Source organism: Mustela nigripes, chromosome 6, assembly GCF_022355385.1.
Source record: "Mustela nigripes isolate SB6536 chromosome 6, MUSNIG.SB6536, whole genome shotgun sequence".
NCBI lineage: Eukaryota > Metazoa > Chordata > Mammalia > Carnivora > Mustelidae > Mustela > Mustela nigripes.
Window position 1 is genome coordinate 128,538,182 of NC_081562.1, and position 16,335 is coordinate 128,554,516.

The 16,335-nt window shown below is 45.9% G+C and overlaps 1 protein-coding gene across 2 annotated transcripts in view; it reads left to right on the forward strand.

The window, feature by feature from the left end:
* The first annotated feature begins 208 nt into the window (after positions 1–208).
* NEBL (nebulette) overlaps positions 209–16,335 on the forward strand; it is a 362,713-nt gene continuing 346,586 nt past the window's right edge. Inside the window, exons 1-2 of one of the 2 annotated variants that reach the window (XM_059404213.1) lie at positions 209–444; positions 1,700–1,794. In XM_059404213.1, the coding sequence (XP_059260196.1) occupies positions 376–444; positions 1,700–1,794 (164 nt within the window). In that variant the 5' untranslated portion in view covers positions 209–375. Of the gene's footprint in view, positions 445–973; positions 1,384–1,699; positions 1,795–16,335 lie in introns of those variants that run through there. The other variant, XM_059404214.1, reaches the window with a different exon arrangement.

A 16,335-nucleotide genomic window follows, 5' to 3' on the forward strand; every position in this document is an offset into this window, starting at 1 on the left:
GGCGGGGGAGCGAGTGAGCGCGAGGGGCGGGAGCCAGTGTCTGTGTGAGTCACCGGTACCTGGAGTGCGAGCGACGCAGAGCGAGCGGCGCGGAGCCCAAGCCAGAGCCGAGCCGGGGCCAGCGAGCGCGGCCGCCCCCCGCCCCCCGCCGGCGCCAGGCCCCGCCGCACACCCGCCCGCGCCCCCGCCGCCCTTCCCGCGCGTCGCGCGGCCGGCTCGCCAGGGGTCCGGCGCCGACTCCCGACCCCGGCGCCCGGCCGCCCGCAGCCCTCCCGCCTGCCCAGAGGCGGTGCGGGGCTCTCCGGGGGATGTCACAGCGGCTCCTCGGAGCCCCCAGCCGCTGTCGCACAGCCGCCGCCCCTGGGAACCGCGACAATGAACCCCCAATGCGCCCGCTGCGGAAAAGTCGTGTATCCCACGGAGAAAGTCAACTGCCTGGATAAGGTGAGCCAGGGGGCGCCGGGCCAGCCCGGACCTGCGGGGCGCCGGGCTGCACCTGCTCCGAGAAGTTTTGGCATCTGGGATGGAGGGAGAGGAGTGGGTCTCTGATTGTTAGGGTCTTGGTCCAGGGTGAGGGCATGCAAAGGAAAACACCCGCAGGAGTATCAAGACAGCACGCTTGGCGCTGGTGATGTTGGAGCCGGCAAGGGTTTTCGTCGGGGTGCGGGCGGCGAGGGTGCGGGGCTGCGCCGCGCAGGGCGCGCGGCGGAGCGCGGCCCCGGGATCCCGGGAGCCCAGGCTGGACCCCTTCCCACCTCCACTCCTGCCCCTCACCGCCCCGCATCCCCGCCCCAAGGATCCGCCCGCACCCACCTCACCGCCGCCCCAGCGCCTCCCGTGTCGGCGGCGAGGCGGCGAGGCAAATAATAATTAACCTGTCGTGGGGCAGCCGCTGCGGCATTGCTAAGAATAATCCCCGCCGGAGACCTGGCTCGGCGCGGCGGGCAGGACCCACGGGGTTTCATCCACCCAGCTGGGGAATTCCGGAGGAAGTGGCCTCGGGCCGGCCCCCGCAGCCCTGCTCCCTGCCCTTCGCGGGCGTAGATGGAGTAGAACAGCCTGAGAGGACGACCCCTGCGCTCTCCGGAGTGACCGATCATTGAAACCAGCCGGAGGCCGTCCCTGGGAGATGAGCGTGTGGTGATGGAAGCGCCTCACGAGGGCACCCCGTCACCTCATCAGTCAGACCGGACTGAGTCCCCGCTCCCCACAATTTAGTAGAAGCTGGACAGGGATGGGGGCGCCTAGGGGTACTTACACGGCCCCCCTCCTGCTCCTTCGGGTGGCCTGACTTCCGGTGGACCCACATTTGTTGAGATGCTACAAACACCATGTTCAGGCACTTGGAACAGGATTCGTCTTCCTTTTGAAGCCACTGCACAGGTTCCATTTCTCCATCAGCCCGGTTAGGATTCCATTCTGGCTGCCCATACAACTGCGCTATGGGGAGAGCCTTGGCGGTTCTTCCCTCAGAGTCTGTACTTGTGGAGGGGATTCATTTAAAACTCAATTCTAATAGCGCCCTGCCTCATTTACTTAAGTGAAAGTAGGCAAACACATCTCCTGTTACCTACAATCATTTTGTTGTAGTATTTTCAAATAAGGGTGGGGCGGCAATGCACTAAAAATATCCCCTCTGTACCCATCCTGGAAAGCCTGGCATTGTACTGAACTTTTACATTTTTTTTTTTTTTTTCAGTACTGGCATAAAGGATGTTTCCATTGTGAGGTCTGTAAGATGGCTCTCAACATGAACAACTACAAAGGCTATGAAAAGAAGCCCTATTGTAATGCGTAAGTATTGTCAACATAGCGTGCCAGGTGTGGGTCAGCATCAGAGAAGGAAGGCGAGTGGATCTGCCTTATTCTGCAGACCTGAACTCAGGGTGTGGGGCAGGCAGGGCAGTGGCCAATGATTTGTTTATGCCGCACACTCTGGGGCCAGGTACTCTGTTGGAGGGTCACGGCTGGATGGATGTCTTTCTTAATGTGGAGGGTAATTCGTGTGTGTCTTCAACAGAGTCTGTTTTTGAGGTGTTGCAGAGTTGGGAACATTTGTTAGAAGCTGCAGAACTACACCCTGAGAAAGTGTGGGCTCTGAAGTGCATGTCAGCTTTCCATTTTAATCATATGATGTTGCCATGTTGCAATTTTATATCTGAACCCAGTTGCTAGGGAGAGGAGTCTCGCCTCATCTCAGCCGAGACCACTCCAGACATCCTAGGGCTTGCACAGGGAACTGAAGAATCGAGACATAGGTATTTCTGGCGGTTAGTAGTAGGTCTGTTGGTGGGGATTAAAGAAAGTAACCTTATTTTGGGGCAGGCTTTTCTGTAGGCATGTTTTTAGCCTATACTCCTAGGAATTAGCTAGCATCTCCACAGTGCTTACCATGTGCGAGGCCCTGCTCTCAGCACTTTATGCATACTGACGCATTTAATCTTTACAGACTCAGGAAGGGGCTCAGATCATATCTCTAATCTGGAGATGGGTAAACATTGGCCTTTGGTTCCAAATGTCTCCCTTGTTGCCCTAGGGCATGTGTCTCTCTACTTCTTGAGCATCCTCTCAGGCCCGAGTGTTTTCAGTTGTGAACTCTTGGCCCTGATGATTGAGGTGCCTTCTTCTCTGTTCCTCTCAGGCCTGGATGTGGCAGAAGATCCCTAGCTTTTTGGCTGGAATCTTGCAAGAGATTCATTTCCTCTAGAGTTTTTGAAGTAGGTTGGTTCTGGTCTTCTAGACATGGAGGGTTCATGGTTATTGACACTTCAGTCATGGGACTGTGTTTTCACAGATAGTAAACTTTCGATAAACATATGTGTGCTCGTACCTCTCTGGGGAAGAACTTTTTTTTTTTTTTTTTTTTTAAATCTCTTTGTGTTTCTGTTGGTTCTAGCCTAGTGCTTATGGATAGGCTAGAAATCAGAAAATGAGGGCACTGAAGAGAATTCAGGACTTTTTGGGATAAGTCAAGTTCACAGATGTTGCCCAAACTCATCAATGTTTTCAACCCTCCTCTGCCATGCCTTTCATTGGGATAACAAGAAGCCCGAATGAGCTTTCAGTGTCATGGTCTCCTGATTCTCTTAAAGAGAGGTATGAAGGTCTGGTTAAACATCAAAGGCAGTCAGCAGTACCTAGATGGGAAGGGTCTCCTACAACTTATAAACGAGATAATTATTCTTTAGTTTAAAGGAAAGTGAGCCATTTCCCCCTAACTCCTCCAGCCCGTGGCCTGATTCGATCAGGCTTTATGGGCCACGTCAAGATTCTTTATAGCTCCACAGCCTGGAGTTTAACCTGGTGATAACAATGCCTTTGGGTGGCCTGGGAGGCCTGGAGGAATTGGGGGAAAAGAGGAAGGACAGGAAAAAAAGAAATTGAAGAGAGAACAATTACATTTAATATGACACGACGGAACATATATACATATCTAATTATGTGCGTGTATACATACACACATATACACACACATACATGTACCTAAAGATAAAGAATTGACTTATGGAGAAAAGAAATGATAAAAATAAAAGGCCAGGAAAATAAAAGAGATACAACGGGAGGAGAGAGTGTTTGGTTTCATAGGGCAACTTGACAATTCAATGCTTAATTCTTGGTTTTAGTTCAGTCCAATTAAAAAAGATTATCAGATTCTGCAGCAAGTCATGGATGGCTGGTTTGCACTCTGACCTAATAGTGGACCAGAGCCCAGAACTGGTGGGATTTGGACCCCAAAACAAAATGCCTGTAATTGTAGGTGGGGAACATCCTGCTGTGTTGTTTCATAGGACTGAGTCTCGTTTTAAATACTTTGGGTATGTCTAAATCAAATGCTTACAGGTTTTTCTCTCTCAACTTTCTTATGTAATTCACATACTTTGGTATTAGGTTTAAGTGGAATTTGGGAGATAGCCTCTCAGATTTCTTGCTTAATATGAAACCTGGTGGTGCACTTTATTGAGCAGAGCGACAGGGGAAGACAGAAATCTAGCTTTAGTGGGTGAATGATTCGAATTGATGGTGTCAATTTGTTTAATTTAGCTTTAAGTTCATGTCACAGCTTGATATTCTGTCTCCAGAAACAGAGCCTGGCAAAGTTGCAGGTTCTGTTTGCTGTGAAGGTTCCAGACTGGAAGGTCCCTATGTTCAACCCTTATTTTTCCAATGGCACAGGTTGCCATGTAAACTCGCTGGGCAGCGTGAATTACCCTCTGGGGATTCTCATGCCTCTGCTCTAATTCAGGTGGTGTATGTCAGTCAGCTGTTGTTCCCTGTGGTCTTGGCCAGAAGGGTTGCCATAATTTCTCTGGGTCAATGGTGGAAAATTGATTCTCTGAGGCATACTGTTACTGGAAAATGAAACATTCTGTTTCCATGTAGAGCAATATTTTATCTGTACCCTTTGGCTCAAGAGTCAATATATGCCCATGTTTAAATGAAAATGATGATTCTTCCTCCCCTCAATTTGTTATTGTGAAAATTTTCATATACACAAAGTGGTTGAAAGAATAGTACAACAAACATCTGTTTATCTTCCACTGAAATTCCAACATTATTAACATTTTGCCACATTTGTTTCATATTTCTATTCAGTTATATGTCCAAATATATCATTGTCAGACCATTTGTCAATTTCATACATCAAGTTAGTTTCCTATGTTGTTGTTTCTTTCCTGAAAACTACATCATCCACACACTAAGAGTAAGGATGTTTTCTTAAAGAGTCATAGAGCTATTGTCACACCTAGGAATATTAACCAAAATATCATAATATCTAAAATCCTATTTTCACATTTCCCCCAATTGTCCTAAGAATGTCTTTTATAGCTGCTTTTATAGCTGCTCTAATTAAGTTTCATACTTTAGTTGTGAAAATGACAACTTTTTTTGAGTATTGAAGATTCAGTATTCTTCACTTTCATTTCTTTTTTTTTTTTATAATTTCTTTTTTTAAGATTTTATTTATTCAACAGACAGAGATCACAAGTAGGTAGAGAGGCAGGCAGAGACAGATGAGGAAGCAGACTCCCTATGGAGCAGAAAGCCCGGTGTGGGGCTCTATCCCAGGATCCGGGATCATGACCTGAGGCGAAGGCAGAGGCTTTAACCCACTGAGCCACCCAGGTGCCCCCCCTTCAATTTCATTTGTGTTGATTTGCATAATCTGTTGGAATTTTCATGAAATGGATTTACATGGCATTTCTTATGGAAAAAAAAAACCTTTAAAATAAACATCAAGAATATGCTTAATAGTTTGGAAGGATAAACAGACATTTAAGTTTATTTTAAAACTATGTAAACGCTTTTTATTTTAATTGATACCTGGGGGCATTTTTTTAATGGGATGAAGTAGCGAGTATTTTCTTCACTTTAAATATGTTGCTTGTTTATATTCTCATGTGTTTAGAGAAGAAACAGGTTTTCTGTTTGATTTCATGCAGAGGAGAACACATATAAAATATAATTTACATAATATTTAAATTTTGATCTTTTGATAGAATGATCAAAGTGTATTACACACTAGATGTAAGATCGGCATAATACACATTAAGCTCCTAATGCAGTCGTGTACACTATTAAAATATTTAAAAACAAACTGGTCTACTTGAATACATGCCATGTTTTCATAGCCTTTATGTTTCATAAGCAGGCGGTGGATTCTTTAGCACATTCAGGACTTTTTTTCATCATGGAATTTGCAAAGAAAAGAGGACTAGGCAGCATTGTTATTGCTAAGAGATGCTGAGAAAATAACAACACATAATTAGATAAAAAAAACTCTCATATTTGTATGTGAATTTATATACCAGATTAAACTACCCAACAAGCTACCCAAAGAATATAAACTCCAAGGCCATTCTACAAATAAATTATTTAACTTACCATGTGTGCAAGTAAAAATTGCACTTGTTATGTGTTTGTTAAAAAATACCTCATTTCTTCAGATTTTCTGAGAACTATTATAACTTCTAAATAACAATGTCAATGGCCACTTCACGTACTGGCACCAAAATCTAGTTATTTTAGGTCAGGGGAGGCCCCCGGTAATGATGCAGTAGTTTTAAGTAGGACCTTGTCAATAATTTCCCCAAGTCATCACTTTGGTGGAAATTTTTTTGGGGGCCGAGAATTTGTTCTGATCTGCCCACGTTGGATATACCTGGTATCTGTGTCAAGTGTATCTTTGAATACGGGGCTGAAAGAACAGAAATATCTGTGCTCAATATGTTTAACTATCTTTCCAAATAAGATTCCCTCTCAGCAAATAGTTTCACTTAACATCATTTTGGGAGATGTTAAAAATAAAACAGTGGGAGCTGTGCGTGGTGTTTACTTTCACTCTGCCTGTGTTAGCATTCGTCTTGTGAATATTTATGGCCTCTCCTCAGCCTGGGAGATGCTGAGCCAGTGCCGCTCATTCGGAGCCGCCCAGAATGGTCAGTGCCGTTCAGCCAGCCTGTCTGGAGGGCGATGATCTAGGCCACTAGCTCTCAGCCACCGTTCCTCTGCTGCTCAGTCCTTGTCAGTGCCTTTACTAAAGCGTGCTCTGAGGACACGGAAGGAAATTGAATTTTAACCAGAGAGTTTTCCACCCGTGTATTTCCCTTATCTCCATTTAGACTTCTCAAACCCAGTTCTATAACCCTCCAAGAGCTTGAGTTATCTCAGGGGGACTTAGGAAATTCTTGCTATTAAGTTTGCTTTAATTACTTAAGAACTTTTCACGAAAGGCACTGTGGTGTAATTGGAGTTTTGAAGCAAGACACAACTAAATTTGAATCCTGGTTCATCATGTTCTGCTGAGCAGTCCCCTTGATCTCGAAGCCTCAGTTTCTTTATCTGTACAGTGGGAATGGTAATGCTTACACTTACAGGGCTGTGTGGGACTAAGGAGACAGTGCACGTCAAGGTTCCAGCAGTTTCTGGCGTGTAGCACACCTCCAATAAACGGTAGTGCTTTTGTTTCCTCAGTGGTACTTTTTTGAGGGATGAAAGAAGAAAAAGAGAGTAGAGGGAGAAGAGAAAGTATATCAGAGAAATAATAGCTGTGCCTCTTAAAGGTTTTTACCCATGTTTTTCAGACTGTGGGTTGCCACCCTTTAGAGGGTCGTATCCAAAACTGATAGAAAAAGCAAGAAAGAGAGCAAAGGGAAGAGAGGGCTATCAGAGTGTATCTGAGTAGTGAAATGAGTATTGTTTGGCAAACATTTTTTTCCTGCAGTTGTTTGTGTACAACGTGTACTGAATCCTGATATAAACATATTTTTACTGGGAGTGGCGGTTAAAAAAGTCCGAGAAATACTAGTTTAGTTCTGTATTCTTAATGCCCCACACATCAGAGAGCTCTGAAAGTTGCCGGTAAGGACCATGCTGTGTGCACTGAATTCATGAATTCAGAGAGCCCTTGCTTTCCCACTCTCAGAGCCAGCCCCATCCTGTCCCACACCCATCAGCCTTTGGGAGTCGGCTCTGCCGTCAGAGCCATCACCGCCCCATGAAGGCACCGTGTGCGCATTTCTCTGTCTGTACCCTCTGCTAGCTTGGGGTGGCTCTGAGGGCATCTGTCTTGCTCACTCTGCATCCCCAGAGCCCGGCACTTAGTACTCGATGAAGATTAGCTGCATCAGTGAATGTGAAGGTCGTGCTGCATCAGTGTAGTTCTGCCTCCTCTCCCCCTGTCCCCCACTGCCACGTCAGGGTGCGGCTCAGCCTACCGTCTCGTGGGCAGGCAGACAGAGGTTGGACAATGTGAGAAGCTGGCTGGGGAGAGGAGGCTTGGAGGGACCTGAATGGTGGGTGTGGTGGTCAGGTTCCACAGAGTCTGAATACCAAGGGCGGAAGTCTCCCCACGGAGGCTCGCCATTGCTAAACCATAAGGAACATGGTAGGATTTCCCTTCGCTGCTTGCAGCCTCGGTTTCAAAACTTGATATCGTTCTAGAAGCTTCCTTACTGATGCTCATTTATTTTCTTCTGGGTGTAATTAGAATCTGTGAAATAAGGTAATTTCTACCTAAGAGGAGCTCTGTGGAAATTAAATGGGGGAACTCTTTGTAAGCCTTTGCACATCAAATGACACGACTAGGTATGCAAATGTTAGCCCCCTCCCTTAATTATAATAAATTGAAAATTGTCTCATATTTCCCCCTTAAAGAGAGGGATAAGTGTCATGTTGTTAAAAAGTAAAAGTTTCTCTGGAGGGATATTGTGGTTTGTGGGAGTTCTAGTTAGCGTCAATTATAATATGTCTTGCCTGACTTTTTAGTTACATACTACATAGAAAAAAATTCAACCTCTTGCTCCATGACATAGACTTGACGTGGGAGGATGATAGGTTTTTTTTTTTTTCTTTTTGGTTAAAATTGGATCATTGAAAGTGAGGGATAGAGACATTTTCTTTGAACCAAACCAAAAAGTTTCCAGTGTATATGCAAGCTGGATTCTCAGTGACCTTTTTGAACCATTGATGGTATCTCATGAATTTTAGTATCTTTTGAAATCATTCTAGAAGACCGTATCTAGTGTCAGTTCTGTCACATTTAAAAGTCTTTGGGAAAGGGGCACCTGGGCGGCACAGTCGGTTAAGTGTCCACCTCTTGGTTTTGGCTCAGGTCATGATCTCAGGGCCATGAGATGGAGCCCTGGGTTGGGCTCTGAGAGAGTCTGCTGAAGATTTTCTCTCCCTCTCCTTCTGCCCTATCTCTTCCCCCTTCCCACTCTCCCTCTCTCTGAAGTAAATAAATCTTAAAAAAAAGTGTTTGTGAAAGATGCCTTCAATGTGTAGTCTCTTTATGATGATGTATTTATTATGGAATGATGTCAGATAAGAAAAGATTTGGAGATGAAGCACAGCGAGTATGTCCTAAATCACAGTGAAATGCAAGGTTAACGCAAGATACAGATGTGTGTGCTTCGAGGGATATTGATTATGTGTCAGGGGCCTGTGTAAGGGTGCGTTTCGGTATGTCTTCTTTAAACGTTTTCAGAGGAGGGCTTTACAGAGGCAGAGTGGTTCTTGCGGATGTCAGGAGTGAGAGAGAAGCAGATATACCCTCCGAGGACACCCTCCTTCTCCAGAGCCCGAGGCCCCTCCAGGCTCCCCCTCTAGAGGAACGGAAAGCTGAGTTTCTTTTCCTTTCTGTTTCCGTTCCCCTGTCGTTAGTGTTATGAGGAAGCCCTAGGCTTTTAGCAGTGTGAGAAGTGGGATCTAGAGTAATATTTATGAGCTAAGTGCCCAGAACATTTTGCAGGCTTAGTGGAAGCATTGTTATTGATTCGGAAGTTCTGCTAGTGAAGAAAACATTCTGCAGCCTTTCTTGTCCAACTGAGATGTGGGGGCACAGGCAGAACCAGAAAATGGGAAGTTGTGAGAAGGACCAGGTTGGAACAGCAAGGATTGTTTATTCCAGCCCTGGAAACCCATTATTAATTTTTTCTGTAGTCATCTGTGCCTTTTTCTTTGTGGCGTCCTTGAGGGAGTGACTTTGTGTCCAACTTCTGTTTACTTTTCTGCACTCTGTTGACTCATTCCTGTTGAGTGGGGAGCTAGAAGAAAACTAGCTCGATGTGCGTATTTCTGAATAGCATCAGATCGATAGGTAGACGGATGGTCCGCTATACCTTTCCTTCAGCTCCGCAGTCTAAAAAGCCATTTAGACAAAAATCTTTGATTTGACCCCCGGATGCTCATTATCCATCCAAGGCAGGTGCAAGTCAGCCCCAGAGAGCACGGGGAGAGCCGGGGGCCCGAGATCTGGGATGTGGACTCAGATGCTTGCCCGTCAGTATTGAGTCTGGGCTCCAAGTAGGACTTCATTATCCATTAACTGATCAAGAACATGAGCTCCAGCAACTCAGGCGTGTGCAGAAGGATCAAGAGCAGTCCATGAATGGGACGCCTGGGTGGCTCAGTTGGTTAAGCAGCTGCCTTCGGCTCAGGTCATGATCCCAGGGTCCTGGGATCGAGTCCCGCATCAGGATCCTTGCTTGGCAAGGAGCCTGCTTCTCCCTCTGCCTCTGCCTGCCTCTCTGTCGCCTGTGCTCACTTGCTCTCTCTCCCTCTGTCTCTGACAAATAAATAAATAAAATCTTTAAAAAAAAAAAAAAAAAAGAGCAGTCCATGGAGCTCATGCATCAGCACAGGAAGACACGTCAGATGCACAGACACATTTCTGATGATGCGTTTGGATGTCTGTACCATCCTCTCCTCTTCCCACCATCCAGCTTTTTGCTGCAGCATTAAGCATCTCTGTAGCCTTCCACACCTCCCTGCCCTTATCCTTGCCTGCGCTCGGGCTCTCTTATCTTATTTGGTCAGTGATCTGAACAGTGTGCCCTAACTGGTCTCCCTGCTCCAGTCTTTCTCTTTCTGAAGGCTTTTCCTGCCACCGTTACTTATCTTCTGAAGCCATGGCTCTGGCGACTTCACTCCCTTGCACAAACACCTCTGATGGTTTCCCCGCCTGCGGAAAACATTTTCTGACAGACACCTGGGGGCTTTTCACCACCTACCTTCCTCTGCTCCCTTCTGTCTCCCCTCCTCCCCTCCAGTCACCCTGGGCTGCTTGCCTGGTGCCTTCATCAAGTGTCTTCACGAAGTCTCAGTGTCCTCATCTGTAAAATGGGTATAATAATGGACTAGGATTGAGGCGTCATTGGAATATCAAAATAATAAGTTGAGCACAATTTCAGACACACAGTAAGGAGTTAATAAAAGATAGAATTTTCATTATTATAAAACTTGACCCATGATCTAACCCTTTACTCACGCTGTTTTTATGCCTTTCTGCCCTCCCCTCTTTTAAAGTTAGTTTCATCTTTAAGGTACGTACGCAACTGTGACAGCCTTTGTGAAGCCATCCTAAATCTCTCCGTCAGTCACTGGACTCTCTTTGTGTGTTCATTGTATTTTCTTTTTTTTTTCTTTTTTTTTTTAAAGATTTTCTTTGTTTCTTTGTTATTTGAGTGGGGGAGGAACCGAGAGGGAAGGAGAGGAGGGTGAGAGAATCTCAAGCCGACCTCGCACTGAATGCAGAGCGTCACACGGAGCCTGATCTCACAACCCTGAAATCAGGACGTGATCCAAAATCAAGAGTCGGACCCTCCATCAGACCAGGTGTCCCAGTGCCCCTCATTGTAGTTTTTATACCTCAGCTGTATCACTTATTGAAAGGGCCGCCTTATACGATAGTTGTATTTGTCTCCCCACTGGGGCCAGTTTCCTGCAAAGAGCTGACCATGGACGTTCACAGCCTGAGTTGGGGGTAGAGAGGGGGCTGGGGAGGTCAGGTCAACTGCAAGAGCTTGACTTCTTAGAGGCATTATTTCTGGCATGTGTTTAAGGAATTGAGAATGGGTGTTGCAATGTTGCAGTGGAGTTCTGCCACCAGCCACCCGGAATTAGTGTCAGCTCCACAAGTTAAGGGTGTGGTCCCCAACAAGACAGATGCCAGCTGCTTGTTCAGAAGTCCCCAGGGACATCCACACTTCTGACCAACTGGCTGCAAATTGGGGGGTTCCCATAATTAATTACTTAGCTAGAAATGACTCAAAGAAATCAGAAAAGTGCTCTACTTAAGATGATTATTTTATGCTAAAGGATACAAATCTGGACCAGCCAAATGAGAATACATGTAAGGCAGGGTGAGGGAGGGTTCTGGGCATGTGTTCTCTTGCCCTTGCCCTGTGGAAATCAGGATGTGTCTCCCTGTGTCCACCAGTTAGGAATCTCCACTGAGCTTTGGTGTCCAGGGTTTTTATTGAGGTTTCATTACATAGACCTAATGACTTATTGGCCAAGTGTGATTATTCAGTCTCTAGTTACCCTCCCCTCCTTGGAGAAGGTCCACTGATACGGCCCAACTCAAAGCCCCAGCCCATCTGAGCTGTTGATAAGGTGTTGCTCTCCGACATCAAGAACCTTCCTGTCCCATTATGACTAGGAATGAAGATCAAACACCCACCAAGTCTATTTAGCCTATCAGTAGAAATTGGGTGGGATTTGTAAACTGTTTGCTGACTGCACAGAGGAGGCGGGGCGGGAAGACCTACTTGTGGAAGGACACTTGATCCAGCTCTCTAGATTAGGTGTTCATCAGTAAGCAGAGCTTTCCAGGAACAGATGACATTTTGGAGAGTGGGAATCATCCCAGTTGCCTTTGTGTACGCCAACACCTACGTTGTACTCCGTAAATGGCCCTTCGGTAGAGCCTGCTGCCCAGCTAGCTTTGTTGGGAAGGTGGGGAACCTCTCTGACTGGCAGAGCAATATGGTTCAAACCCAGGGAACCCTTGCTAACAGAGCTGACTCAACCAGAGGGGATAGACTTCTTTCTGTGAGGATCCCTGTGGTGATCCCAGCTGGAGTTGGCTATGCTTGGACTTAAGATATCCATGAACAGCAGCTACCACTAGAGAGTTTAGGCGATGTATTGAAATTTATTGCTAGATTATTTGTCACTGACATGCAACTGAACAAAGAATGACAGGAATAATGTCTACAGAGATACTTTGTAAAAATCGCTTTGTGACAACTATGTTTTTCAAAGTCGTGTAGGTGAGCCCTGTGTTTAGACATCAGACCACGTGCCTATTCATTTACATATCCATGTATTTTCTTTCCTGGAAATAAGTATGCCTTATTTACTTGCTGAGACAAGATGTAATCAGGGATGAAAGTGTTAATCCCCGATAAATGACAAGTCTTTACATTCCCTTACAGAATAATTTAATTTTCTTTGGTGACTTTCTTCGGCACTCTGTCTTTTCTTTAAGATTTCCAGAACTTCAAAAGCAACTTGTCAAGATCTGTGCTTCTTCCCCTGGCCATCTCCCCCATGCCAGCTCCCTCTTTCTCTCTCTGTTTAAAGTCTTTTCTGTTGCCACTGATGTAGTTCTCTGATTTTCTTAACATTAAGTGAAATTCTATTTAAAAATTTCTAGATGCTTAAGGCACATAATAATTAAGGGTTATTCCTGTCAGGAATAGAAACACCATATTAGAACAGTTCTTCCTCAGAGGCTGCTAAAGAAGGAAAATCCTGTTTAGAGGGTTTGCCTCTGTGGGTTTTCTTTCTTTCTTTCTTTTTTTTTTTTTTTTTAAATGGCAGTTATGTAATGCCAGGTTTAATTGGCTGGGAGTCAGAAAGCTGGTTTATTTGTGCATCTCTTGTGTCATCTGTACCTGAGGGGGGAGTGGTCAGTGAAAGCACCTGTGATTTGTTCCTGAGGGCTGTTGCCCAAGAAGTGTCCTGTGCAATGGCTGTCTGACAGATGTTGAAAGAAAAGCATATTGGTTTTTCTTTATACAGTGATGAGTGTATAACAGACACTGAATAAACACGTGTGGATTGGCTTTAAAAGCACATTTATTGTGAATGGGAACAGTCCTTCATTTGACAGAAAGGCTCCTCTAACGGGCATCCTTCTCTGGGGGGTCAGGAGAGATTGCTACTTGGGATTTAAAAAGGAATTCCCCAGCAGGAGAAAAACAGGTGGAGACATAAAAGAAGTACCTGAGAGGGGGAGGGATCCCATCATCCTCCGAAGGCACCGACGGAGGAGTGCCGATGACCTCACCCATCTGTGCCAACGCGCAGAGACACGAAGGGAGTTTCACGAGATCCTGCAATGTCAGCGGTGTGTGTGTGTGTGGTGTGTGTGGTGGGAAGAGGATGATAATGAAATTCCGACAGCAGGGAGGCTTGCTCTGCTAAAACAGAAACGTCTAATAGGTGGATCCATGTATAGAAAGAAAGATCCTGGAAGGTGGAAAGATGATGGAGAGCATGGGGGCGCGATGAGACAGAGGAGAAGCGGAAGTGGCACCTCTGCGGGCCGCCGGGAGGATACAGCCGAAGCTTTCCCAGCGTGTTTACGCTTTGGCACAGAGGCAAGAGGCAGCGGGGAAGGGAGGCTTTCATGACACAGCTCCCGAAAGTTGATAGGAGAGGATCAGTTGATTTTTTTTTTTTTTCTTTGCTTTTGTTTACAGTTTCACTGTTTTCAGGCTGCTTTGGACTTGATGTGGAAAAGAGGGAACGACTGACTGGGGAAGGAGCGGTGGTGAGGGCTTTGGAACAAGTGGTCTCTGTTGCCTTGGAGCGAAGGGAGGAGCTGCGGGTCACAGCACACGGCCGACTTTAGGAAAGCCCGGTGACCATGTGTGTGCAGGAGCTCTGGCTCGGGAGAAACTCGGTGAGGCCAGAGCCCGTGTACCCGGTGACCGCAAGGGTCCTGGGCTTGCAGTTGGCCTTTATATGATTTACGAAGGAAAGGAAAGAAGGAATAAAAAGAAAGGTGGCTCAGTGGGGCTGGAGCCTTTGAAAAATAAGGTTTTGATTGAAAATGTGGTATTTCAGTGAGTAAGGAAAGAGGAATGCCTCTTAAAACAAAAGACAGAACCTGGGCGCCTGGGTGGCTCAGTGGGTTAAAGTCTCTGCCTTTGGCTTAGGTCATGATCCCAGGACCCTGGGATCCAGCCCCACATCGGGCTCTCTGCTCATCAGGGAGCCTGCCTCTCCCTCTCTCTCTGCCTGCCTCTCTGCCTACTTGTGATCTCTCTCTGTCAAATAAATCATAAATAAAATTTTTAAAAAACAAAAAACAAAAGGACAAAAAACCAAAGCAAAACCAAAAAGTCATGTACGGCATCTCCTGGGGGCTTTCTGAGCTCTGATTACCACAATACACCTTTTAAAGGATGGAAGACTGAGCATTCCAGAATGCACAAAAAACAAGAATGGGGTCAAGAAAGCTAATGGCTGGGGTGCCTGGTGGTAAGTCAGTTAAGTGTCTGACTCTTGGTTTCTGTTCAGGCTGTGATCTTAGGGTTGTGAGATCAAGCCCTGAATTGGGCTCTAGGCCAGACATGGAACCTGCTTAAGATCCTCTCTCTCTCTCCCTCATGTTCAAGCATGCTCTCTCTCTCTTTAAAATAAATAAATAAATTAAAAAAATGCTAATGGCCAATGTGCTCAGTGGCTTATTAAAAACTCTAAAGATAAGTTTTTTTTTTTTAAAGACTTTATTTATTTAAGAAAGAGAGTGAGCGAAAGAGAGAGAGCATGAGCAAGGGGAGGGGCAGAGGGAGAAGCAGGTTCCACATTAATGGGGGAGCCCGATGTGGGGCTCAGTCCCAGTGCTCGAGGATGGTGACCTGGCCTGAGGGCAGACACTTAACTGACTGAGCCACCCAGCGACCCCTAAAGACAAGTTTTAAACACACTTAGAGTCTAAGAAAAAAAGATGAACTATGGCTGGGGAAAGACGGAGTGATAATACAAGATGACAAAGAAGGAAGTAGAGTTACTTGATTCCTAGTTAGCTTTTATCTTCTCAACTGAGAAGAAGCTACTTAAAACCAGAAAAGTTTTGAAAACATCAGTAAGAAATTAAATATTAGGAGAACCAACAGTAGGAAGACACCAAAGTATTCACTGTAAAGCTGAGAAATGTTTGAGCTTCTAGATCCAGATGAATGGCACCTCGGGGACCTGAGGACACCCCGGAACTGAAGGCCACGAACCGTGGCCCCGAACTACAAGAAAGCGGGTGTGTGGGGGGTTAAGGGAACAGGCTCTGGCCCTCCTTGGGGTCAGTACCTTCACCTCACTGTGCCTCAGTTCCCTCATCTGTAAACTGGTGCTGCTGTGTCCATTATTCCATCTGCAAAAGGAGGGGGGCTCTGCTCTCTTCGTGATAGCAATAGTACGTGCCTCTTCTGGTGGCCGTGAGGAACAAACAAGATAACCCGCGTCAATAACCGACTCAGAGCTGATACCATGTAGGACTAGTTAATGTTCATCATTTCCCATTCTCTTTGAGAAATTATCGGCAGAAGAGAGCTCTGAGAGTTTTGGAGATGGGAAAATATCCCAAGTTTCAGAAAGTGGAAGAAGAGACAGATTGTAGAAATTACAGCCTAATAAATTTGACATTAATTCCTGGCAAATTTTCCCTGTGGTGAGTACAGAGATGGTTTGTGAGGATCAAAATAAAAAGTCCTCATAGCTTCTGTGTTAGTTTGCCAGGCCTGCCTGCTGGGCACAGTACCGCAAACTGGGTGGCTTACCTAACAGAAAGAAATGTATTGTCTCACGGTTCTGGGGGCTAGAAGTCTGAAATTAAGGTGTCTGTGGATTGGTTTCTTCTGGGGGCTTGAGGACGGATCTGTTTCAGGCCTCTCTCCCTGGCTTACGGCTACCTTCTTCCTGTGTCTTTTCACATCATTTTTCTTCTGCGTCTCCTCTATGTGCAAATGTCGTTTTTTCATGTGGACAGCAGTCATACTGGACGAGAACCCACTCTCGTGACCTCATTGTAACCTAATTCTGCCT